The sequence below is a fragment of the Balaenoptera ricei genome, chromosome 1 (assembly GCF_028023285.1).
Source record: "Balaenoptera ricei isolate mBalRic1 chromosome 1, mBalRic1.hap2, whole genome shotgun sequence".
NCBI classification, from domain to species: Eukaryota; Metazoa; Chordata; class Mammalia; order Artiodactyla; family Balaenopteridae; genus Balaenoptera; species Balaenoptera ricei.
In genome coordinates, this window is record NC_082639.1 from 132175936 (window position 1) to 132201366 (window position 25431).

The 25431-nt window shown below is 37.1% G+C and overlaps 2 protein-coding genes across 10 annotated transcripts in view; one reads left to right on the forward strand and one right to left on the reverse strand.

Moving 5' to 3' along the window:
* FIRRM (FIGNL1 interacting regulator of recombination and mitosis) overlaps window positions 1-23161 on the forward strand; it is a 366159-nt gene extending 342998 nt beyond the window's left edge. For all 4 annotated transcript variants that reach the window (XM_059935956.1, XM_059935976.1, XM_059935947.1 and 1 more), the window contains 14 exons: window positions 2375-2523; window positions 3126-3255; window positions 4349-4535; window positions 5390-5472; window positions 5828-5879; window positions 7484-7573; window positions 12268-12453; window positions 14247-14369; window positions 15499-15594; window positions 16992-17105; window positions 18808-18912; window positions 19571-19651; window positions 20575-20694; window positions 21901-23161. In XM_059935956.1, coding sequence (XP_059791939.1) covers window positions 2375-2523; window positions 3126-3255; window positions 4349-4535; window positions 5390-5472; window positions 5828-5879; window positions 7484-7573; window positions 12268-12453; window positions 14247-14369; window positions 15499-15594; window positions 16992-17105; window positions 18808-18912; window positions 19571-19651; window positions 20575-20694; window positions 21901-22089 — 1705 coding nt within the window. In that variant the 3' untranslated portion in view covers window positions 22090-23161. The remainder of the gene's footprint in view (window positions 1-2374; window positions 2524-3125; window positions 3256-4348; window positions 4536-5389; window positions 5473-5827; window positions 5880-7483; window positions 7574-12267; window positions 12454-14246; window positions 14370-15498; window positions 15595-16991; window positions 17106-18807; window positions 18913-19570; window positions 19652-20574; window positions 20695-21900) is intronic.
* Window positions 22229-25431, reverse strand: part of SCYL3 (SCY1 like pseudokinase 3) — a 40115-nt gene continuing 36912 nt past the window's right edge. For 5 of the 6 annotated variants that reach the window (XM_059936037.1, XM_059936043.1, XM_059936046.1 and 2 more), the window contains 3 exons: window positions 24956-25114; window positions 23443-24140; window positions 22229-22912 (listed from right to left, as the gene is read on the reverse strand). In XM_059936037.1, the coding sequence (XP_059792020.1) occupies window positions 22853-22912; window positions 23443-24140; window positions 24956-25114 (917 nt within the window). In that variant the 3' untranslated portion in view covers window positions 22229-22852. The remainder of the gene's footprint in view (window positions 22913-23442; window positions 24141-24955; window positions 25115-25431) is intronic. The other variant, XM_059936056.1, reaches the window with a different exon arrangement.

Genomic DNA, 25431 nt, shown 5'->3' on the forward strand with positions numbered 1-25431 from the left:
GAGCTTCCATATTCTCCTTCTGACACATCAACTATTCTATCTGTATCTAGGCCCATATATTTCCTTGTCCCATGAGTGAGCTGTCTGTGTGCCTATCTAAGGCCAGCGTCTATTTATTCATTGGATTTCACCCTGTCTCACATGCTCAGAGACCTTGCTTTAGCAGGTGTTCCTTTTCCCTCTTGCATCATCAATCTTCCCTGCTTTCTCGGTCATTCTCATGAGTATACCAACATGCTGTTATTTTTCCCATCTTAAGAACAATATAAAACAAAATCTCTCGACTCTACGTCCTCCTCCAAATAAACACCTTCCCATTTTTCTGCATGTGTTTAGAAAGAGTTGTCTTTACCACTGTCTCTACTTTCTTTTTTGAAGCTACTCCCGTCAGGCTTTCTATTCCACTATTTCACCAAAACAGCTCTTGTCAAGGTCATCAGTGACTCCATGTTGCTACATCTAGTGGGCAGTTTTAGGCTTCATCTTATGTAACCTGTCAGCAGCACTTAACCCTTTCATTTGGACTCTTTCTTCTGTTGGCTTCCAAGACACCTCTCCCTCCTCAGCAGGTTCCTCCTCATCTCTCCAGCTACTTTAAGTTGGGTGTGCCCCAGCACTCCATCTTCAGGCCTCTCCTCTCCTCTATGGTCATTTAGTCTCAAGACTTTAAATTTATATCTCTCCCCTTTAATGTCTAACTGCCAATCAGGACATCTGTACTTAAACTGACGCAAACCAAACTCCTGATTCCAGCCCATTTCATCTATCCCCCACTCCCCAACCCCCCAGAATCTGCTCCTCTTGTAGCGTCCTCATTTCAGTTTAAGTGGTAATTTGGTTCTTCAAATTGATCAGGCCAGAAACCTTCCTGTCATCTTTGATGTTTGTCTTGCTCTCATACCCCTCATCTAGTGCATTAGCAAATTCTGTCAGTATCACCTTCAGTATAAGTATGTATATGCAGTGTATATAAACAGAATCCAGCCACTTCTCACCACCTAAACGGCTACCATTCAATCGCGTCCACTATTATTTTCTTGCCTGCATTTTTGCAAAAGAACATCTTATCTGCTGTCTCTGTTTCCACCCTTGCCTTGCTCTGGTCTTTTCTCCATACAGTAGCCGAAGTGAGTGATAAAACATAAATTAGATCATGTGACTTCTCTGCACAAACTCTCAAATGACCCATATTCAAACAGAATTCAATAGAATTTCAAATAGAAATTCAATGGAATTTCCTGTCCACCTTAGCAATTATTAACATCTACTGTATTGTGTATTTACTTACTCACTTACTTGTTAACTTCTTCCCTTCATTAGAGTATACACTTGGTAAAGGCAGTAACTTTGTATATTCTGTTTACTACTGTATCACACTCCTAGAAAGGTACATGGCATATACATAGGCACTTTATAAACATTTGTCAAATAAATTAATTTAAAAATGTATCATTTGATTGAAAAACACATACTTGCTTTGATGTTAAGTAGCTGTAGTTCAAATCTATGGAGTTTCCTTACTTTTGTTGTATTTTATATGTCTTTCACCTTATAATTTCACTTATAATTTAGTCCTCACAACTCTGAATCAGTGTTACAAGTGAAGAAAGTGAGGCTCAGGGAGGTCGAATGAATGAACCAAAGTCACATAACTAGTAATTGACAGACTGGTGCTTCTTCCATCACACTACAAAGGCCTCAGGTGTTAAGTGCTTCCTTTTGAATGCTGTCATCCCCTGCTAGACAGGGTTTTCTCATGTACTATCAAATTTGCCACAGTTAAAATAACATGGCAAAAAATACTGAATACATATCTTATTTCACATAGGTTTTGATCGAAGTTTAGTTTAAACCTCAGTTACTGAGACATTTTCCATGAAATTCTTTGCATCTCCCTTCAGTGTTAGTATACAGTTTGTTCTTATAAAGCTCTTGCTTCTGAGAAACTGAGCATTAAATTCATAGTAAATTCAGCATCTTACCTATTTTAAAATAACTTTCAATGGAAGTAATTACCGCAGAATTTATCAGAAATATCTTTTTTACATATGTTTTTACTAGTTATTTGATTCATATTTTTACAATATTTTTTAAGACTATCATTGTCAACAATGTATTAAAATGCATCAAAACCATACCAGCATTTTCTTTAAGATTATACACTTTTAATTTTATAGAATTATAGCCATGTTATTTAGTTCAGAGGTTCTTCATAGAATTATGGTATCAGTTCAGTACTTTGAATTTTGTTTTATAAAACACATGCTACTTAATTTTTAAATATATTTTCACTGCTGGAAGAACATCAGTACTTACCTCTACCTAAAATTCGAAGATAGTTATTAATGAATGAGTTTTTTCCCTCCCTTCCCAGTAAGTTTCCTCCAAGCCTGTATGCTGCTGGGATTTCTAAAGCACAACAGGAGGAAATAGCAGGTGCTTTCCTGGTCACACTGGATCCACTTGTCACTCAGCTTCTCAAATTCCAACCTTTCGTGGAAGTGGTTTTGGACAGTAAATTAGGTAAATTTCAAAACAGATTTAGTGTTGAATCATCTCTTATTAATTATTACATGTTAGAGACAGGGTAATTTTCTCTTATATAGTTACCCTGTTTCTTTCTTTCTTTCTTTCTTTAATTTTTGGCTGCGTTGGGTCTTCATTGCTGTGCACAGGCTTTCTCTAGTTGCGTTGAGTGGGGTCTGCTCTTCATTGTGGTGTGCAGGTTTCTCACGGGCTCTAGGATGCACGGGCTTCAGTAGTTGGGGCACACGGGCTCAGTAGTTGTGGCTCGTGAGCTCTAGAGCACAGGCTCAGTAGTTGCAGCGCACGGGCTTAGTTGCTCCACGGCATGTGGGATCTTCCCAGACCAGGGCTCGAACCCGTGTCCCCTGCATTGGCAGGAGGATTCTTAACCACTGCACCACCAGGGAAGTCCCAGTCATCCTTCTTTTAAGTTTTAAAAATTTTATTTAAAATTTCTTCCACTTTCTTTTCTTGGAACATATTTCTGCTTTTTAAAAATTATGCCTCTAATTTTTTTATGTATTACAATCAGATTTCTGCTGAAAGTATGTAGAGTATGTGTTTACCAATTTGTTGTAACTTAATTTTACCACCTTAAGAGCTGCCGTGTGAACTACAGTTTCCACAGTGTCTGCTGCTGGTTGTCATCATGGATGAGTTGCCCTCTCAGCCTGAGGACGTGCAGACCCTGTGGTGCACAGAGAGCCAGGTCTCAGAAGCTACAACCAGGTAGTAAACGTGTTGTTGATATCCAATCACATTACCATGGTTTAGAATGCCCTATTTGTTTGCAATGACCTTGAAATTAAGTTCTTTGTTATGTCACATATTCTAATTAATAGTTACTGTGTAGACCTCATGCATATTGCTACTTAATAAAAATATAAAATACATAAATCTGCGATAGGCGCTGAAAATAATTTAATTTTGTCCACTCTTTTAGAAGGTATTGCCTAATAGTGTTATAAACATTGAGTGTAGCAGACTAGATGTAGTTAGTAACATTTAAAAATGAGCTCTGTTAAATAGAGTGCTTAGACTCTATAAGTTATTTCCTGGGAAATTTCACTTGTATTCCTCTTCCTTGCCAACACCAGGCTCTAGTTTCTTACCTCCTGGGTTATTGCTGTGCCCTAGTTTTTTATCCTATCCTTTAGTGGCATCCTGTGTACCACTGCCAGTTAGTCTCCTTACACCCCAGCTCTGAGCTTCCTGTTCTCCTGCTCAGTAACTAAAGCGTAATATCTCAGCTCCCCAGCTTTGCATTTAAAACCCACCCATTCTGTTGTCATCATCTACTTTTGCTCCTTATCGTTTCACTCATTTTCTACACATATACCTTGCTTCTGTCAGACTGGTGATTCCTGTCTACCGTATACTCAGGCTTTGTCTTCTTTACCTGTTATAGTTTGCCTATTTTTAATTTGTTATTTAAATCCTCTATAAAGAATTCTTAAATCATTTAAATCTTAAAATAACCCCTCCCTATCTGAATGATAATACCTAGTTTCTATTTTATATATGCTACCTAGCTTAGCTATTTAAGTTCCTTGATGAATTTTGTCTTAGACTGTACAGTTCTGTATTATGATAAACACTTGGTAAATGATAAAAGATATATATGAAAATTCTTCTCCTTTAAGGGATTTCTCTATATTTTATTTTTACGGATACATATTCACACATATTGGAAACTGTTGTTGATATATACATCTTGAAACATTTGGCTTTGCTAAGATAAACCTCCATATGTCATATTATTACACCTGCTAATTGTTAAATGTTAATAATCTTGGGTTCAATGTTCTCAATTTCCCTGCAGGGTGTCTCTACTCAAAGCCATTTTCTCCAGTTTTGAGCAGTGTTCTGGTGAACTGTCTCTACCTGTTCATTTACAGGAAGTAAAGAGTAAAGGGCAAACTGAGGTTGCTGTCACCTTATATCAGCACGTTTGTGTTCATCTGTGTACATTTATTGCTTCCCTTCATCCCTCACTGTTCCCTGAACTGGTAAGTTTGTTACTTGCTGGGCTAAGCTGAGATTACACTTTTGCTTTCTTTTCATTGAACTTGTGATTCAGATATAGAAGAAAGTGTGGGGTAGTAAATGTGTATTTATTTTTGAATGTCATTCCCTCAGCTTGCACATTTTACCCTTTAATTCAGTTGGCTCCTAGGAAATGGTAATCCTAGGGTCCTATAGTATTCAGATGTAATATTTAGCTAAAATATTTGAGGAAACATTTTGGGTGGGAAGGTACGGAAAGACAGTGTGAGAAGAGGAAAAATGGGTAGGATTTCACCTAATTCAGTTTCATAAAAAGAAAAGGAGAAGTAAATAGTATGTAGTACCAAGTCTCCTATAGATAGATCCTAGGCTTAATGTGGATTTTTTTTTTAGTGTAATTGGATTAGAAAAGATGTTGATAAAATTTTAGGGAAAACATTCTTAGAATTTACTTAAGGATCAGTATCATTTAAGATATTATGCAATGGATAATATTCAGCACATGTTAAATATCGTATTTGAATGATTTATGGCAGAAACAAAAGTATAGGCGTGTGTGTTGTATATATTGTTTTAAAAATTTCAGCCTACATAGAGAATTTCTCTGGAGTCTTGTGATTGAGTTACCACATTGAAAACCACTTTTGAATCTCTGTAGCCCAGCACAGTGCTTAACATTGTAGTAGGTGCTCAATAAATGTTGAGGGAATGGCAACATAGCTTCTTTCAGATACTAGAAAGTAGAGCTTTCCTACTGAGGATCTGTTGTTTTTTGGATTGTGATAGTATTTTGTTGTTTTATTTTGAGAAATGTAATATTAATGATAATTTATCATAGCTTTTTGTTTTTCATTAGGACACTGCTCTGTTGAATGCTGTGCTTAGTGCTAATATGATCACCTCTTTGCTAGCTATGGACGCATGGTGCTTCCTTGCTCGGTACAACATACTTACTTTTTTTGGGGTTTGGATTGATTTATAGTAGTGATTGACAGTAAATGACTTTATACTTGTAAGTTTATAGAAAAATTCTGTCTTGATAATCCTTTAACAGCCCCCCAAAATGGTTTGATTTCATATCATAGCACTAAATTAGAGACTGAATTCCCTCTTTCCTTTCTTTGGTTCAAGTCAATAGAACCTATTGCTTAGGTAGTTTTGTATATTATGATATTCCTTGGCCATGGAATAACTGCAGTTTAGAATATTTAGTGCTTTATGGAAGTCATCTCCTTGCTTTTCTGAATAATTGTATAAATAATTGTATGAAAATTGCTTTCTCTTTAAATCACAGATATGGGACTGCTGAACTCTGTGCCCACCATGTCACCATAGTGGCTCATCTGGTGAGTAGAATTATAAGGCCTAAAACACCCACTTTCCTTGCACTTCCTTTGGGGATATGATATCTTAAAGTGAATATCAAAAGGAGAAATAGCATGGTAGCTAAATTGTTTTGACAGTTTCTTTGCTCTTCATTAATGCTGATGCTTTGAGAAAGATATACTAGAAAGAGTGTAACACTGGGGAAATTGTCTCATATTTTCAAAATTTTATGGAGTTTCATTGATTGTTCTGGGAAAGAAAGACTAGGTTGATTGAGGATAAATTTAAAATTGAATGTAAAGTAGAAAATAGGAGTTAGCTTTAATGTTGATGACCAAGAGTTCTTCTTACTGTCTCCTCCCCCCTTTCTCTCTCTCTCTCTCTCTCCCCACCCCACAACCCCCGTCTCTGAAATGACTTAGACAATCTGACTCTTGATTTTGTTGTATCTCTTTCTGAGAGGGACTAAATGTGATAGTGATCGATGCCTTTTGGGAAAAGAAGTAATGCTTTGTGCAGAAATAAAAACACAGACGTAGAGAACAAACGTATGGATACCAAGGGGGCGGGAAGGTGGGGTGGTGGGATGAATTGGGAGATGGGGATTGACATATATACACTTGATACTATGTTTAAAATAGATAACTAATGAGAACCTACTGTATAGCACAGGGAACCCTACTCAGTGCTTTGCGGTGACCTAAATGGGAAGGAAATCCAAAAAAGACAGGATATACGTATACGTATAGCTGAGTCACTTTGCTGTACAGTAGAAACTAACCCAACAATGTAAAGCAACTATACTCCAATAAAAATTTTTTTAAAAAAAGAAGTAATGCTTTGTGAATGGATACAAAGAGAAAATTATTTAATGACAACTTATGTTAATCTTTTCAATGTTGGTCTTTTTTTGCTTTTAAATTCCAAGATGTTTATGTTCCGTATAAGATGGTCATGACCTGATCTTATGTGGGTCCATGTGTCTTTCGTCTTTTAGTAGAGTCATTGTGTCATATATTTCTTGGTTTACCTTATAAAGATATTGTAGACTAAATCCAGTGAGGTGTATGATAACCAGACAGCCTGACATCTATATCTCCATGGCTAATGGTCTGGAGCGCTTACCTACTTTACTAAATCCTCAACACGTCTTGCACAAAACAAAGAGTGATTTTTATGTTATGTGTATTATATCTACTTTAAATAAAAGCTCTCCTAGTACATTATGATAGGAATTTATAAAATCTTTTAATGAAGCTTCCATCTTATAGAGATTTACCTCTGCACTTTTGTGCTTAGATCTAAAAAAATTCCATGAATTATCTTTGAGCAGGGGAATTAACATACCAAGTTATAATCAAAATGGTAATTAGAAATAGAAATTCCAAAGTACTGTTCTTAAGTAATATCAAAATTGTTTTCTCATTATAAAAGTAATCTAGGTTCATGGAAGAGAAAAAATTAAATAAAGAAAAGCTCCAAATTAAAAATTAAAATTACCCAGGTTATTTCCCAGAAAGAGCTGCTGTTAATATTTTGGCATATAAAAGCTTGTAAAAGCTATTTTACAAGCTTATATGATTTTAAGTCAGTCAATCTCTCCTCTCTTTCCTGCCTTTCCCAGATAAAATCTTGCCCCGGAGAATGCCATCAGCTCACCAGCCTATCAGTACTATTGAGGCGCCTCTTCTTCTTCATGACCCCACCCCAGCAGGCAAGGATACCATCTGCGTCACTGTCTTTGAGCACCTGAGGAGAATTGGATCCAGATACTTTGGAAGGCTTTTTGACCCCCATTTGTTCTACATTTAAATGCTGACATGATCTGAACATAAATTTTTAATGTCTTCATTGCTTTGATTATTGCTTTTAGGTGTGTTTAGATTTTGATGTTAAAGAAAAGCCAGAGCTATACAGTAGTTAAAGTGACAAAAACAGATTTTATTCGGAGCTGTTGCAATAGGAGCAAAGAGACTTCAGTGTAGAACTGGGCTCATTTCTGAATACAGCATAAACTAGTGCGGTTCTGTGATCAAGGAGCAGGGTGGGGGTCAGTGGATAAAAATTACTAAGAAGAAGCATCAGGAGTCAGGGGGTGATTCTGGCTTGACAAGATTCTTGCTGGACACAGACCAGGGTGATCAGATACCAAGGGTGAGGGATTTTTTCTAAATTGACTTAGCAGGATTCTTGCCAAAACTGGATGATGCAGGCCCAAAAAAGATGGACACAAGCCGGAGGTCAAAGGCTACTTGAGAGGAGGGCTAAGAAAAGCCTGACGTAAGTTTGGTCAAGGAGAGAGTCCTTATTAATGTCTTTGCTGCAAGTTACAGATAATCATTCTATTGATAATTCTGTCTTCTCCTTGTTTCTCATAAATTTAAGATGCTTGAAATGAAGTGGCTCTATATCCTCTGCCCCTTTTAACTTATTTTGAAGAACTAGAATATTAATTATGCTCTTAATGATAATGATACCTTTTTTTTTTTTAAGTAAGTAAGTTGAACTTTTTGGGGAAAACTGAAAGTATGAGCCTTAGTTGTTTGCTACTGTGAGGAAAACAAACTCTGCTGTGACAGAGGAGATTCTACAGTTACGGGAACCTGTGTAGCCTTGCATAGTCCCTTGGACTAGTCAGTTTGTAGCTCCTATGGGAGCTTTTTAAAAAATACAGGTTCCGGGACCTAAACCTGTGAATGGAGTGGGTATAGAGTGGTGGCTCTGAGGTGAGGCTCATTAACTTGTTGTTGTTATTGTTATTATTAAATTCCTACATGATTCTGACATGGATACAAGCTGGGGAAACACTGGGTTAGTGAAGGGGGTTACAGGCCTTGGTGCCTTGGCAAGTCATCCTATCTGAAACTATTTCCCTGTCTACAAAGTGACAGATATGTGTAACCATTTTGAAAAATTTTGTAAGGACTTAGAGATAATATATACAAAACACTTAGCATAGTACCAGGCTCAGAGGATGCTCAATAAATGCTGGGAGTTATTTCTGACTAGAGTGTTTACCCCAAGCCCATGCCTGCCTTCCTGCCGGAGAGAGGTTGGCCAGGCACCAGAGGAACCACACTGACCTCCTAGCCCTCTTCCTTACCGGTGTCTCCAAGGCAAAAGGCATACCAGGCCCGCCTCACAGCCCTCTAGAAAACATGCTGGGGTTGCTCTTCTTCCCTCCAAAACTCCTCAAGAGTTGTCTGCTCCAGATCTCTTAGAATTTTAATACCTTTCTCTCCTCTATCAAATGTCTTACCCCTGGTTGCCAGTACACTGTTCTTCCTAGAAGCCCTGTTAACTGGGAGGCCCTTCCTGAAGAAGTGGGGTCTGGAAGAGATCCTCAGTTTTCTCACTTACAAAATGGGAATAAAATCCTTTTCCCAGGGTTGTGAAATTTTAATTTTTAGGATAATACAACTCAGAATGAACTAGCCCTGAGTTCTAGAAGCTTTGTTATAGATAAACTCTATGTTTAGAGATCTCTTACATACCTCTCAGTTTTCTAAATTTTTCCAAATAATTGCAGCTATCAGATATGTAAGTTATAGATAAATGAGGGGTTACTATTAATTTTTTCCTTCAGTTATCAAATACTGATTTTTCCTGCTGTGGTCAAGTTACTGTACTAAAAATTAAGGGACAAACCTGAATTTGAATCCCTGTTCTGAGAGTCCTTGGGAGAGTTAGTTAATCCTAAAATTGAAATACTATTACTCAGATGGCAGTTGCGAGACTGGAGGAGATAGAGAATGTATATATATTATACATCAAGTGAGCATTTAACAAGGGTTAGTTCTTCTGTCATGCTCAGCTCTTTTTCCGTTTCTCTTAAGACTTGATCCCTCTTCTTAAAGTAGGCAGGGAGGAAACCTGTATTTTTTGAGACTGAAATATGGACCAGGCTCTGTGCTAGGCACTTCAATTATTTTAGTCCTTACATCAGCCTTGTGGGATAGATGATGATATTATGTCCACTTTACAGATGAAGAAACAATAACTCAGGGAAATTAAAGAACTACCCCAAACTCAAACATAATAAATGACTGAGCTGGGATTCAGATCAGATCTGTCGTGCTCGCAAATCTGTGCTCTTTCCACAGCTCCAGTATTCTTTTCAGTCTTCATGCGGCTACTTCAGGGGCCTCCTCTGTCTGTGGGCTGTTGACTCTGCATCCTTACTCCCTTTTACCCTAGGAAATCTGCTTTTATTTAGACATACAAAGCTTGCTCACAAATTTTTAATAGTGTTTTATTGCTTAAAATAAAAAACTTGGACTCCACTGCACTATATCATGACATCTCAACATATAACCTAGTAGAAATTATAAATTTATAAAAACACTCATAATAGAAGGTAGTATGTGATGAGTGTCAAGACTGAGGTGCAAATCAGGTTTTGTTGGGTGTTTATTGGGGACGTGTGGTGTGGGAACAGGTAGGAATAGCGAAGCTGTTGGAGATGGTGGCATTTGAGAGTCATGCTAAAGGAAGGGTGAACTGGGAGGGAGTCGGCAGGAATAGAGAGCAAAGGTGAGAGAGCACATCTAGGCGAAAAGGAGAGGCAGGCAGTGAAGCTGGAAATAATTATTCAATTCTTTTGCATACAAGATGGTGTCTTTTTAGATAGTGAAATAAAAACCCAGATTTTGGATCTATGATGCAGCATTAACGTAAATGAAAATAGTTAATCTCAGTATAGTGGTGGTTTACTTTAAAAAGTATGGTGTCTGTGATAATAATTTTGGGGGGGGGGGAATGCAAGTATATAATGTGATTAAGATGTATCCACTGTTTCAATATGGGGAGTAATTATTGCATATCCTATTGTTTCTTTTAGTGTGTAAAATTAACAATATTCCTGTTTTAGAGAAACAAGGAAAAGTACCAGGAGGTTACCTGAGGGGAAAGGATATAATATGCCGGATTTAAGCACACTGTAGTTGTTCTACCATATTTATGTAAAGGAAAGATTACTTCATATATTTGCATTTTAAGCCCACTGGTGTATTTTTCCTCTTAGTGTTAAGGAGGGAAGTCATAATGCTCTGCGCGTCATCCCCTTATGCTTCACTCCTTGTAAACTGTCAGCACTCGCAGTTTTAAATCTTGGAAATGGTGTGAGGCCAAGGTTTTCAAACTCAGAATAGTAAATCAGTCAATCAGTCTTTGTATGTAACAAATCTTGGCAACACCTACCCTTTAATGTTGCCGAGGATGTTATTACTTATAGTTCTATTTTGGGAAGGGAACTCAGTCACTCACTGGACTTCATTATTATAAAGAAAGGTCTTGTTTGAACAGATGTTTATTAGTTGGCACAATTCTCTTAGCTTTCCTGGTGCAGTTTGGTTTCATGAATAAAGCTGCTTATTATAATAGACATAGCTCATGAAGGGATCCATTTTTCCAGCTTTATCAACTATCCCAAAAGATAGCCACATGATTTTTCCCTTGTTTTGACAGCTAAATATTTTCTCTAAACAAAATAAAATTCAAATATAAATTTAATATATAACGTAGAAGAGTTTCTCGGTCAAATTTAATATAGTGGGGTTTTTTTTCATTTTTGATGTAGGAAAAATTTCATTCAGTGAGTAGATTTTGGATTGTAAATTGAATTATTCTTCTAAAAAAATTACATTAATATTCCTAGTTAGAGTATACCTAAATTAGTAAGTGCACCAGTTTTTGCTGTTTTTCCACAAGAAACTAATTTAATATTTTAACTCTTTTTTTTTTTAGAACTTTGTTTTCCATTTTTATCTAGTCTGTTGACAACACGTTTTAAAACAGTACTGTTTTCCTATTAACCTGGCAAGCACTTTGAATTATTTCAGTGGTAGAATGGATTTGCCAACCATACTATCCTGAACACTTGTGAATGAGTTTCCTATGTTGTCTAAAGTAGAACCGAGCTGGCGGCTAGTCCATTGGAAAACTGAACCTATGACCTTTGCTTCTTTAAGTTCTCTATGATAATCAGCTGAGTAGTAAGCCACAAAAGTTGGCTAAATCAATCTCATTGGCATATTTTGGAATATTACTTTTGACTGAGCTGTGCAGGGTGATGACTACACAAATTCTTAGGAAAAAATAGAATTATTGGGTAGGAGCATGTAAAATAGCTGATGTGACTAATAATGAAATACATTATTTAACATTTCTTAATGCATTTATATCGTGCTCCACTTAACCTGTGTTTTTCATTTTGGAAACAAATGCAGCAACAACAAGAATAACGGCTAAAATGTGTGTTCATTTAAGCTACCTTGGTCTGGTATCTTGTGATACTGCTATTCAGTTAAGAACTTTTTAAAAATATTAAATATGGAAGCTAATACTTAGCTTTGGTGTATCCATTCACTAGACTGTTTTATGTTACTTTTGTTTAACAATTTGTTTCAGGTGGAGTTTATCCAGAAATTTTCCCCAAAAGAAGCAGAAAATCTGCTTCTGTGGCAGTTTATTTCCTTTCAGGCATTACCTGCTGAGCTTAGGAAACAAACTGCACTTGAGGTCAGCAGATCAGGCACCGCAGAGTGCAGGAAGTGGCTAAGCAGCAGTCGCTCGTTGGGAGAACTGGAGTCTCTGGTAAGATAATTTTGATGGCCTTGGTTCATTCAGTAGCTGTTTATTAAGCTCAGTTACTGGGGATGTATTGTTGAAAAGACAGGTTGTGCCCTCAGGTTAGAATCTAGCAAGAGGTTCAGATTTCTACATTGTAAAAGTCTTTGAGAAACTACTATTATCTTGGTTGATGTAAATGTTAGGGGGGGAGAGTGTCTGTAGCTCAAGACACATTGGAACAACATGAAACACATTATGAAATACTTTATTTGTAGTATTTTTGCTGACATATCTCTGGATTAGGCAGACATGATTCTTCTGTTTGATGTACAACCCTCATTTTATGCAAACCTCTTCAGAGCTTTTATGTACCTTTCTATTTAGAATGCTCCCTCTTAAAATAATGGAATAAAAAAGAAATTCATCTGTAAGTAAAGAAAAATACAATTTAAAAAACTGAATATAGTACATGTAGTTGCGTTTATTTGCTCATTCTTTGATTCATTCATTCATATTTTGAGTGCTCATATGCCAAGCTCTGTTTTAGGCATTGGAGATATAAATATATCAGGGAACAAAACAAACAAACAGAACAAACAAAAATTCCTGCTCTCATGGACTTACATTCTAGCTTAGCTGTGGACAGAGAAGTAATAAATATATATATTAATAATATATATATTATATATCAGTTTGTGATAAGTAGAGAAGAATCAAGCAAGGATGAAGACAGGGCATTCAAGGGGATGAGGACCTATTTGCAGTTTTAAATTATGAGTTCAGGGTTTTCTCAGGACTTATATTTCTATACTGAGTGTAAATGTTCTGATAGTCTGTTACATAATGGCACTTGACCATAATCATCAAGATAATTTAAAACATTTACATACATTGAAAGGAAATATAAATTTTTATGTGCCTTTATTTTGGGAAAACTATTAAATACCTAGTTAGGAGTAGGTGAACTTGTTCAGGTTTTGCAGTTTTTGTGCACAGATTTCTATAGTAAAGACAAAAAGTCTTTTGTATTAGATAAAATAAAAGCATCTATTTTCTAAAATTCAGCAGATCTTTGCTCTGTGACCAAAACTTTAGTTCAGCAGGTCATTTAACATGCTTATTTGTAAAAGGAAATAAGTAAATCATAAATTAAAAGCTGTATGGTAATTACATAAAATTAAGTGTGGTTGTTGACGTGTAATGGATGAAAGGCAAGGTTACTGATTGTTACCACGACCAGACCAACCCCATTCCCGGCCAGTCGGAGAGAGATGTGATGTATAGATAAGAGCGAATCCAGGGAAAATTGTCTTTAGTTTCAAATTCTAGATAGTGCACTTAAGTACTATATTTGTTTATTGAATGCAGTGTTGCTGAAAAATTTTAAAGGTTATAAAAACAGCAGCAACAATAATCTGATAACTTTAAAAGACTGCTAAGTACATAATGTAAAAAACTAAAATTTTTAGTTGATGAAGATTATAAATTAGCTTGACCATACTGGCCATTTGTATCAAACCTATTTATTAAAATATGATGCTGTTTCCATTTTGTTAAATTTTCAACCTAAAAGGAAAAAAAGTTTCCTTTATTTAGAAAAATGAAGCAAATGTTTCTGTGTATAAGGAAAATTAGTTTTAGCAAAATATACATGTATTAAAGAAATCGCTGAAGAGATGGTTTTGGGTCTTAGAAATATAATTCTACGTGGGTTTTTATGAAGAGTGGTAAGTAACTCAGAACCTCCAGGTAACTGGGTTCCAGCTCCTTTAGACTGGTATCTAAACTCAGGTCCTTTCCCTGCCTCTCCCCTCTAGAACCCAGTGCTCTCTGCTTTGCTTGCCGTGTGTAATTCTGCTAGCGAAGCTCTGGATATGGGACAGCAAACTGCAGTTAAGGAAGTTGGGAGTCAGCTTTGGGCTCTTTTAAACATTAAACTGGTAAGGAAAGCAACTAATCATTTCCCTGAAGAACAAATAAAATATTGAAAAAAGAATAATACTGAAATTTCCCTGTAGAGTAAAATGTATGTAATTTCTTTAGGTTCTTGGTAGAACTTGCGGTTAGAACTTAAAATACCTACTTGTACTCTTTCAGCCAGTTCTATTTAAGAGTGTGATAGAATTATATCAGTAAAACTAGAACCTACAGAAGTGACAGTGATCTTCTAGCTAACTAGTTTCAAGACCAGTTGGATCCTGTTTTTTTTAAAAATCTCTTCTATTGTTTTCTCCTCTCTTTGGTTGGTATAGCTTGTTTGTTATTCTAGGGTCTTTTATAAAAAATCTTTTGGGCAATGGAGAGTGATGTGGCTTAAAGGTGGAAGGGGCAAGTAAATGGCTGTGGCTAATTTGTATTACTCTTCTCCAGAAAAGCCGGAAAGCCAGGTGATGATCAGGCTAGAATTAGAATGATGTATGTTCCACAGATCATTGTGTTTTAGAAATCATATTTAGTTAAATATCTAAATATGACATTTAAGTTGAAATAAATGTGTGACCTCTGGTTGTCCCGGTCAGTGGAAGCTGAAGGCAACATTCACACTTGGGAAATAATAGAAATGGTTTTGCAGATGATGTTTTATCATTAAAGTTTATGTATAAGGTCAGATTTCACTACTGCAGCATTTTGACTTCACTGAGTACTTTCCTCTGATCCTTACAAATCATTCAATAAATATTCACTGAGGACCTCTCCTGGTGATATAGCTTGCAATATCATGATAGAAACAACAATTATGGAGAGGAGAAATGGAATTTTAAGAAGACTAAGGAATAAACAAGCTTTTTCAGTGACTTTCAGATAAAAGTAATTAGATCCCCATCTGAGTTAAATCTTGGTTTGAAACATGGCTCTTTTTCCTAGCTCTGTGATCTAGAGCAAATTATTTAACCTTTCTGCCCCTTTTTCTTATTAAAGTGAGGGTAATAATACCTATCTCACAGTTATAAGGAATAAGTGAGGTAATAAAGTGCTTAGCATATCGCCTGGTATATAATAAATGCAAAGGTTGCTATTCTCATGTAATTGAAAATTTTCACCAAAATTATTTTGTGCTTCTTGTTTAAGGTAACAGGTCAACCTTATGTTCAACAGACACTCAGCCTTTTACTTCCACTGCTGGGATTTTTCATTCAAACTCTAGATCCTCAGCTGATAAGTCAGGTAAGAATAGTGAGCAAGTTATGTGTTCTTCTCTATCTCCTTGATGCTGAGTACTCAGACCTTTTTTATTGTTGCTGTTAACTGCTCGGGAAAAATCCCTGAGGTTAGGAGTCATAGTTTACGTGTGAACCCTGCATTCATAGCATTTTCAAAGGCATGCCAGCAGCTGTGGGAGTGTGGAATATAACCACCAGGGACTTAAGGATAATCCCCATTGTTTCTTTGAAGAAATAGACCAAGGAGGAGCACTCCTGAATTTTCTCTCTGGCCCCCAGCTTGCGTGGCAGGACAGGGGTCACCATGTGGTGTTGCCTCAGGTGTGCCTCGCTTTTGGAGGTTCTAAGCGATGGAGAGAGGGGAAAATCTTACCTGAAGTGATTTGAGGCTTTGGAATGAGTCCATACTGGACAGACTTGATCCCCTAATTCAAGAGTGGCTTAAGCTTACAGTCACTTAAGAAACAAAAACTGTCCCAAGGTAAAGCTAACCTTTCCTATTTAGGAGGATGAGAGAAGTAATACCCTGTCACAGCATATTGCAGAGTGAGACTAGCAACACTTCATTTTTAGTAGCTCTGGTTTCTGGTTGTGCACATGAAGAACTTAGCATTAACAAATATTTACTAATTAGGTATATTTTAAATTACCGTATGTGTAATTACAGAGAATGAGAATATAGTAAAATAATTGACTCAAATTATGTTGATTCTGAAGATTCTAATATTTTTTGAGAAATTAAATAGTGATAGTTTTGATGTAAATAATTTTGCCTACCTTCAAAAACTCCAAATAACATTTTAAAATGTCAACATAATCGTTCATTTAGATATTGCCTCCTTTATAGACTAGCTCAGTGCTCCTTTAAACCAAGGGTTGGCAAACTATGGCCTCCTGCCTAGATTCTGCCCTTCTGTTTTCAGCACAAGTGCTAAGGATGATTTTTACATTTTTAAAGGTTTGTTAAAAAAAAAATTGTGTGTGTGTATGTATATATATATGTAACAGGGAACATGTTGCCTGCAAAGCCTAAAATATTTACCATCTGGCCCTTTACAGAAAGTTGGCCAACCCATGTTTTAAATAATGAACTTCTCTCTCTAGAATTTAAAATACAAAATAATTTTTGAAGATTTAAAAGAAGAGCACTGGTGTATCATTTTTCAGAAACACATGGATTTTTCATTTTTTTACAGTGGTTGGTAGGACTAATGTTGTAATGATTGACTCAGTCATTTTGTTTTATTCAAACTCCACCTGTGAAGTGTAGGCTTTGTGGAATGTTCGACTGTCCTGGGTTTGGTTTTGTTTCCCCTCCTACATACCCATCAAAATCTTAGTCATGTCTCTACAAAGCATTTGTTTTCATTTATAACTGTTCTTTGGTCTTTGTGCCTTTAGGTCATAACTTTGCAGACCTCACTACTCAAATCAGAGCCTCCTGACCATGTTCGTTTGGCAGTTCTTGATTTTCTGTCTTCCCTGGGAAAACTTTTTATACCTCAAGCCATCCAGGTAATACTCTCTTAATTCTTTTGTTCCCATGTTAACAAAATCTCTAAGAATTACTGATGGATTTTCAGGCTTTAATTTCTGAAATTCTGTGGATTGTTGACAAAGAAAATTGGGGGAAAAATAAATTTTGTGAAGAGAGGGTGACTGTCAAAATAGAACTCATTTTATTTACTTTTAGAAAAATATATGTTGACATACAAATAATTTATAGAGTTGGCTATGGTGTGAGATTTATTTTAGTTGGGCTCTAGCACACAAAGTTCCTGAGGAAGGAAAACATATTTATGTCTTCTAGGGAATGGTGTATAATGAGGAAATTGGGTGATTTATAAAAGTTATTCTCTTGGTTTTAGATCCATGAAAGGCAGCCTGTTTGTTTTTTAAGACGATATTTTTGAAAATGTTGCAAAGTATATATAGAGTTGACAAATTGGTATTTATTTATAAAACTGTAAAGGCCTGGCAATACACTTCTACTGAATTTTATGACATGCTTCACAGCAAAAGGAGGTCTTCCTCCTAAATTGAGTTTTTTCTTCCTTATTACTGTCTGTGGTCAAAACAACAATTCTAGACAGTTGACCTTTTTCTCCCACCTCCACGGGAGATATTATTTATACTATGAAGAGTTCAGTGATGAGAACTTTTTACGTTAACTTGAGCAAAAACATGAATGGATGGACGTTATCTCAGTACATGTTGATTAAAACCTTTGAAACCAAGAATTGAACTGGTTAGTTTCTAAAGGGCTCTCTTGTTCACAGGTAAACAATACCATACCATTTGTTTTCATCACGTAAGGTGTCTCATGAGATAGGTGTGTACTTGGCAGCTTCTTTTCAACTCTCTGGACAAAAGTATTCAAAGATACTTGCATTTGAGCTATCTTCTTTTTAGCATAAAACGAATGTATTCTAAAATGCTGCTTCATTAGTGCATAACTACTGACCCTAATGGGCCCAGAACCTATGGAACAAATGTTTTATTAGCAGACATTACCTTACATATTCCCAGGAGTGAAGTTCAGGTGTGAAGAAATTTTGGGGATTCATCAGCATATGAGAGGCATTTGAAGCCACATGATGAAATTGATTCATTTATTCATTCAAGAAAAAACGGAGTTCTTGCTATGTGTCAGGCACTATTTTAATCACTGGGGGTTCAGTAATGAATGAAACTAATAAATACTGACTCTCAGCCTGTTGTGAGGCAACAGACTAATGAAGTGGGGATATATGTAGTGTACTAAATGGTGGTGAGTGCTATGGAGAGAAATAAAGCAGGGAAGAAAGAATGTGTATGTTGGGAGGCAGAGCCTTAAATCGAACTTCGTCACTGGAGTCCCCACCACAGTGACATGTGGGTAAAACCTGAAGCTGAGGGAGCAAGCCAAGCAGGTATCTGGGGAAAGCATTTCCAGAGCAGGGGAAATAGTAAGTGGAAGTCCCCGAGATGGGAGCACGCCTGATAGGAGAGCTAACGCAGAGGCAGTGGGGCTTTGCAGGCTGTTGTGAGGACTCTGGTTTTTACTCTGAGGGAAACGGGAAGCTACTGGAAGGATGTGAGCAAAAGAGTGACATGATTTAACATGTTTTAACACGTGTTCACTGGGACAGAATTATGGAAATTTGACAACGTTAGAATAATCAGTGTACTCTGCTGAGGTTTTCCTCTATTTAATAAGGTTTGGTTTTCTTTTTAGGACAAAATTCTGCCCCACCTATCTTCTGTTTTTGCCTCACTGCTAGCTGACAGGAATTGGCTACTAGAACAACATTCCTTGGAGGCGTTTACTCAGTTTGCTGAGGTAATTAGAAGGCCAGTCTATCACAGTGACCTCTAAAATAATTTAGTATCTCAGATATTCCAAAACATTCCAAAAACATTTATTGAGCTGCTTTTGTATCTTAGTCGTAAAATTTTCTGCTGGCGGATATATTACTAGTCATCTATTTTACAGGACCTAAAAATGAGGCCCAGAGAAGTGAGGTGACTTTCCTAAGGTCCTATGAGTAGTAACAATCAGAACAGGCATTCAGACCAGGTGTACTAACTCAGACACTATTTTGGGGTCGAATGAGAATACATTTCGTCTCCACCTATCAATCACAGGGGCTAGAGGTTGATGAACACAGACCTGTTAGCTTGGTTCTGTAGAGAAGGCGACCCTGCCCTGGGTTACTTTTACCCACTGTAGTGCAGCGTGCCTGTGGTCATAAGGGGGCCCAGAGATGTTCGGATGACCGGGCAGAAGTCATTACAGCTTACAGCTCTACACTTGTGCAGAATATTGTATTATCCTAAGGCACCCTGAAATAACTATGAGATTATCTTTTGAGTATCCTCTGGCACTATTATTTTCTTTTAAAATGCATTTTTAATTAAGGTAGCTCTTAAAGCTCATGTACTTGTCTTTGCAAGTTGTTGAAATATATTGAAATTAGCTTTGTCAAATCTTTTAATAGGGAACAAATCATGAAGAGATAGTTCCACAGTGTCTCAGTTCTGAAGAAACAAAGAAGAAAGTTGTATCTTTTCTGGAGAAGGTATTTTATTTATATAGAATCAAAATAGTAGTGGCACATATTTTGTTCTGTATCATGTTACTTTTCTTTTTTCAAATTATAACCAAGTTGAATATCTTTGTTAGCTCCAGTTTTTCACAGTGCTTAACACAGTGGTGACCCACATTATTATTAAGCAGTTGGGACCTCATTACAAGTCAGAAGTAAAACACTTTGGAGTCCCTCTGCCTGTAGTTTGGGATACTGTTGCACTGATCATTCAGGCAGTGAGATGAAGAATGGGGAGCCCTCACCCGTGACTCATCATAATTAGATTCACGTGTAGAGGAGTCGTAGGCCTGAGAGGATCATGTTCACTGCTGTAATTTAGTCATGGCTTTTCCAAATAGTGACCAAACTGTTGAATCATATGGCTCCCATATTTGTGCATGCTTTGAAACTTATATGGAGATAGTGGTAGGATGTAAGTTAAAGGTTAATTGAAGCACTCATAGAGCAGTTAAACCACAAATTTAGAACGCTAGGAGAAAGTGAATTATGCTTAAGTACTTAATTTTTTAATCTCATTATTGAACTGGGCGGTGTCTCTTTATTATTTTTATATATGCATATATTACATATAAGCTGGATGGTAAGTAAGTGTGTGCACATGTTGCTTTTAACAATTTCTCACCCTATTCAGTAAAGGCTAGCAGACTATCATTTTTCTGTAGGGAAGGAGAACACTGTAGAATAATTTTACCCAAATTACACTGAGGATACATTTACAGATGACTCCAACTTAACTTCCAAAATTTGCTTAGTTCACAGGCTAAGCAAGAACAGTTTAACACCCGGCACTTAAAACACGCAGGCCTTTTCACCTTCTGAATATCACACCATTTTAATATTGAGCAGAGAATGCTAATGTTGATGTTTGCTTGGTTTTTCATGGTCTCTGGCAGACGGGGTTTGTAGACGAAACTGCAGCTGCCAGGGTGGAACGTGTCAAACAGGAAAAAGGTACTTTCTGGGCGCCCTTTGCTAAAGTTACTGTAGAAGAAGCAGAGAAGTCATCTTTACAGGTATGGACTGCTTTTCAGTGTGAATCAAGCTTTAATAAGAAATTCTGCCTTATTACTTACTGATGATAAAAGTAAAACAGAAACTGGCATGGTTCTTGGCCTCGTACTGAATATCAAAATAAATAGGTCTAGATATGTAAAATTGTTTTATGGTAGCTACTCTTTTAAAAATCACATTTCTTCTTCCTGAAAGGTTATCAACACATAGAACAGAGGAGGGACTACAAAAAAAGTTTTAAGCATCATACAAAATATACTCTTCTAACATAACTGTCAATTATTTGTAGTAACCTTTGGGAAAGTTATGTCTTCGTACCAGTGACGCTACAAATGCAGTAGTTTCTGAACCACAGAAGAAAACCAATTAACTTACCTTCCAAAATGTTTACTTTGATCCTTTGCCTCATTCATCAAATCAGCCTAAGAGTTTTTGGCACTGTCTAGAAATCACATCTACCGATTAAAAGGCAGAAATCTGATACCTCTAAGGATATTCAAAATTGTTTTGAGCAGTAATAGTATATTTGGAACGGTAATCCACAATGGTAAATTTAAGTTACAGTTCTCATTAAAAAAAAAAAAAAAAAAAACTAGTTTTTAAGACATGTTAACTTTTATGCCTTACATCTGTAAAGTTAAATATATCAGTAGTATAAATAAGCCCTCAAGAATTTATATGTTATGATCTTCCCTAGGAAGACAGGGATTATAAAAACTGTCTTGGCCTCAATCCTTCCTCCCCTTCCTGGTGCGATGATGTTAGAAACTCTGACAATTTACTGAACTGGCTCCGAAAGCATCATTATAAACTCAGCATTAAAAGGAAAAACAGCAGGCATTTCGAAAATTTATATTTGGGGCTTTTTTGTAAAAGACAGATTATATGGCCAAAGAATACTCACTGGAAGTTACTGGACAAGGCAGCACTTCTTAGTTTCCTTCAACCTTGAGCATTAATGGCGGTAGCAGCCTGAATCCCTGTGACAAACCAAAAACGCCTTCACATCTCTCTCCAGACGCTTGCAGGGGGAGGGTGCCCTCCTGCCCTTGTGAACCAATAACTAACGAGAATAAAATTTTCATATAAAACTTAACAGGTTTAGAATTTGTCCTTGTAAGCTTTACTCTAGTCCAGAAGGAAAGTTCTTTATTTTTACCATTTTGGAATGGGTATCATGGGCACTACTTGCTTTTCTCATTTGCCAGCCTTCTGCAAAAAGAGCACGTCACGAGCTCCCCTTGGAAGAAGAGTACAGGTCAGCACTCCAAGCAGCAACAGCGGCCTTGGAGGCAATCGAGTCATTACTCCAAAAGTCTCCTCCTCCAGACTGGCTTCTGACGAAAATGGAGGCACTCCAAGAAAGGATTGATAAGCTAAAACATCATGTATTCTAGGGTGAAGACTGAATGGACTGGACCATATTATCACTAGGTAGAGTTGGATGATTTTTTTGTCATCCTACAGCGCATTTCACCTACAGATGAAAATATTGATGTAATTAATTATGTCTGTACATTTTCTAACACATAAAACTTTTCTAAAGTTGAATCTAGTTAAAATAGTCTTTATTGGACATTGAGAGAACAGGATGGTGGGGCATATGTCTCATGAAGAGCTTTGGTACAAGGTAATAATACAGGAACAGTCGGTAACTCAGATAGATAGATAGTACATCTGTAAACAAACAAATAAGCTGCCTAAGGAAACCTTAGCAATTTAAAATCATTTATATACTTTATAGCTAAAATTTTTTCAGTAAGTTGATTTCATAATAGAGCTTACTCTTCTGACAAAGAAATAGCACAAAATTCAGCTAATCAGCTTGAGTTTTTGTATTTTCTTTACTTCCAGAATTGTTCTGGAAAAAAGCAGTAAGTTCAACCTTTCCACAGCCACTTGCTCTTCACAGAAACTGGCCTCAGTCAGACACACAGCCTCCTCCTCTGAGAAGGGCTGGGAACCTCTGCACCGCCCAGGGCTCCCCGCCAGCACGCCAGGTCTCACACTTCCGTCGGCACTGACTGGAAAAAGAGCTCCTGGTATGAGAAAAACAGGATGCTTTTGGGTTTTCTTGTCTGCAGAGCCTGCTTTTGAGGTATTAGTTTGATTTTTTTAAAAAAGGAATCCATTTTCCTAAAGATTAACTCACACCCGTTGTCACCAGTTATTGTCTTCCCAGTTCAGATCGCCGTCTTCTCCCCAGCCTGCAGACTCTCCCTGCAACAAGAGAAAGCAAGCCAAGGGCAACCTGCTGAAACAAATCATGTTCAGATTCGAAAGATCAGGAATTTAAAAGGGGCGCAACACGTGTCTTTTGATGCCAGAATACATTTCCTTGTACTAAGTAAAATAATTTACTGTAACAGGAAGCTGAAAAGTAGAATTACTTTGGTTCCAGAATTACAAAACCACAGTATTGGAAAATAACTTTCCAAGGACCATATAAGCCAATAAAATCAGCTTGATGACACCACATTCTTGGTTTAATCCCTTTTCCAGACAAAAAGATTATTATTGTAATAAGTGGCCCATTTATTAGCCCAAGCACTGCTACATTTTTCTAGGGAACGAAAGATGCCACTTATAGGAACTGATTTTATTCATTTTATGCTTGATCATGTTATCCAATTGTGGACATCAGTCTTTTCTCTCACTGGGAAAACAGCATGTTTGTTATCAATGGGACAGTGCAGCTGCTACCTATGAGGGAAACACATAAACTAGTAGCACAATTTAATAATCCTCACCTCAGTAATTTCTGCTGCAGCAAATTTTGAGGAAAAGTGCATCACTGATGAGACATTATCCTTGGTGGGAGCTACTGTTTCTGTCCTCAGTTCAGGTAAAATAAGAATAGCAGCTGAAGGCTTAATTTCTGGGATCATATCAGCAAACCAATCCAACTCTGGGTCTTTTACTGGCTTCTTTTTCACCTGAATGGTAAACTCCTCTCCTAAACCAAGTTCTGATGGAACTTTAAGGCGCCTTTCTTGTGACAACACTTTTGGTGGCTTGGTTTGGTCTGGGTCATCCCTGCTTCGTACAAGACTGGTCTTTTCGGGTAGGCTTGATTTCAAAGGCTTGGCCTCTTCAGTGAGTGGAAGCAAAGTAGGAGTGGCCTTTTGTTCCCCTGAGGTAACAGGTCTTGCAGCCGTGATTCCACCTCCTGGGTTCATTTCAGTATCTAAGCTGCTGGGCTCAAAGTCATCCCAAGCCGCCGCCTCTGCATTCAAGTTAGTGAGTGGGGACCTGGCAGCAGCATGGGCTTCTGCGGGACAGATCTCTATGCTGACAGTGTTGTTCTCAGGCTCCTCAGGATCGCTCCAGTCAGGCCACTCCTCAGACTTTTTAGAACTTGATGGGAACTTTTCACTGTCTCCTGAGGTAATTTTCACATCTGAGATTCCGTTGATGGGAAATTTAATAGGCTGAGAAAACTGATCGCCTGTGGGGGATAAGTACAAGAATTATTCTCATAAAATGTTGGTTTTAAGAACAATATATTTAGGAGAAAGTTAACACTACAGAAACGTATAGATCCAATTCCTTGGAAATATCCATGTACACTGAAGTATGAGATATCCCAGCAGAACATAAATCAACAAAGATGTGATGTAAGTTAAACAAATACTTCAACTGTAATTTGATGGAAGCATCCCAAGCAACAACTAACTGAAGCATCTAATCCTTTACTAAATATTCAAACATACTGTTTATTGGCATAACTGTCTATAAACAAATATAAAAATGTTCTAACCCAGGCAATGTTACCCTTGAGATGTTAATTACGTACACCCTGAAAAAGTGTTGTGTGCTCAGATAAGTTTGCCTCGCCCAACATATCCTCATTTTAAACAGATTTTCTTAAGTGTAGTCAAGTCACTGAAGTCTTGTGCAGTGTGGTCTGATTCTGTGCTCAATTCCCCAAACTTATTTAACCACAGAACTCCTCTTTCATAGCACACCTATTAACATCTTCCAGAACTATCATTCTTTGATACAATTTGGAAAAAGTCCCAAAGTAAAGTATCTGGTGCAAAAAAGAATTCAAGCAACGTCTTCACCAGTTATGAAGAAAATACAGGTATATACCCTATAGTCCAGGGAAAAAAGACAGACCCAAGCTGACTACATAATTACAAATAATAAAAATCAGTCTCAATATTCCCAAAGTGCCCTTAAGGTTCAGAATTTAAACTTATTACTCGGGAAAACATTCACCCAAGCAGTGGAACAGCTATATAAATTTAACGAATCTACCTGTCTGTAAAAGAGTACTGTAGTAATCTCGCTGTATGTGCTGCTTGCTGGTGATGGGCATGTTGGCAGAAAAACATTTGGGGAATATGCTAGAGGAGGGGTTCTTCAAGACGGGCGAGATCGGACTGCGCTGGCTGCAGACGACGTGCGTGGGAGAATCTGAAGGTAAATAAAAACTCCAAAAAAATGAAAGGGGTAGTAAATTGCTTCTTTTCCTATCCCATGTTAGGTGAGCAATGGTTAAGGGAAAAGGGTATATTTAACACAGATAAAAGATAAGTTGCAGAAAGAGGGCACCTCCAAATATTTGAAGAAACATAGCTACTAAGGAAGGGACTGCCTGTCCTAGAGGCATTTAAGAACAGGCTGTGCCCACATGGTGGTAGTGGAACAGAAAGGTTTCAAGCATAGGTGAGCAGCTGAAGTAGAGAAAACAAAACCTTTAGGATACCTAGTTATAAAAGTTAACAGCCTTT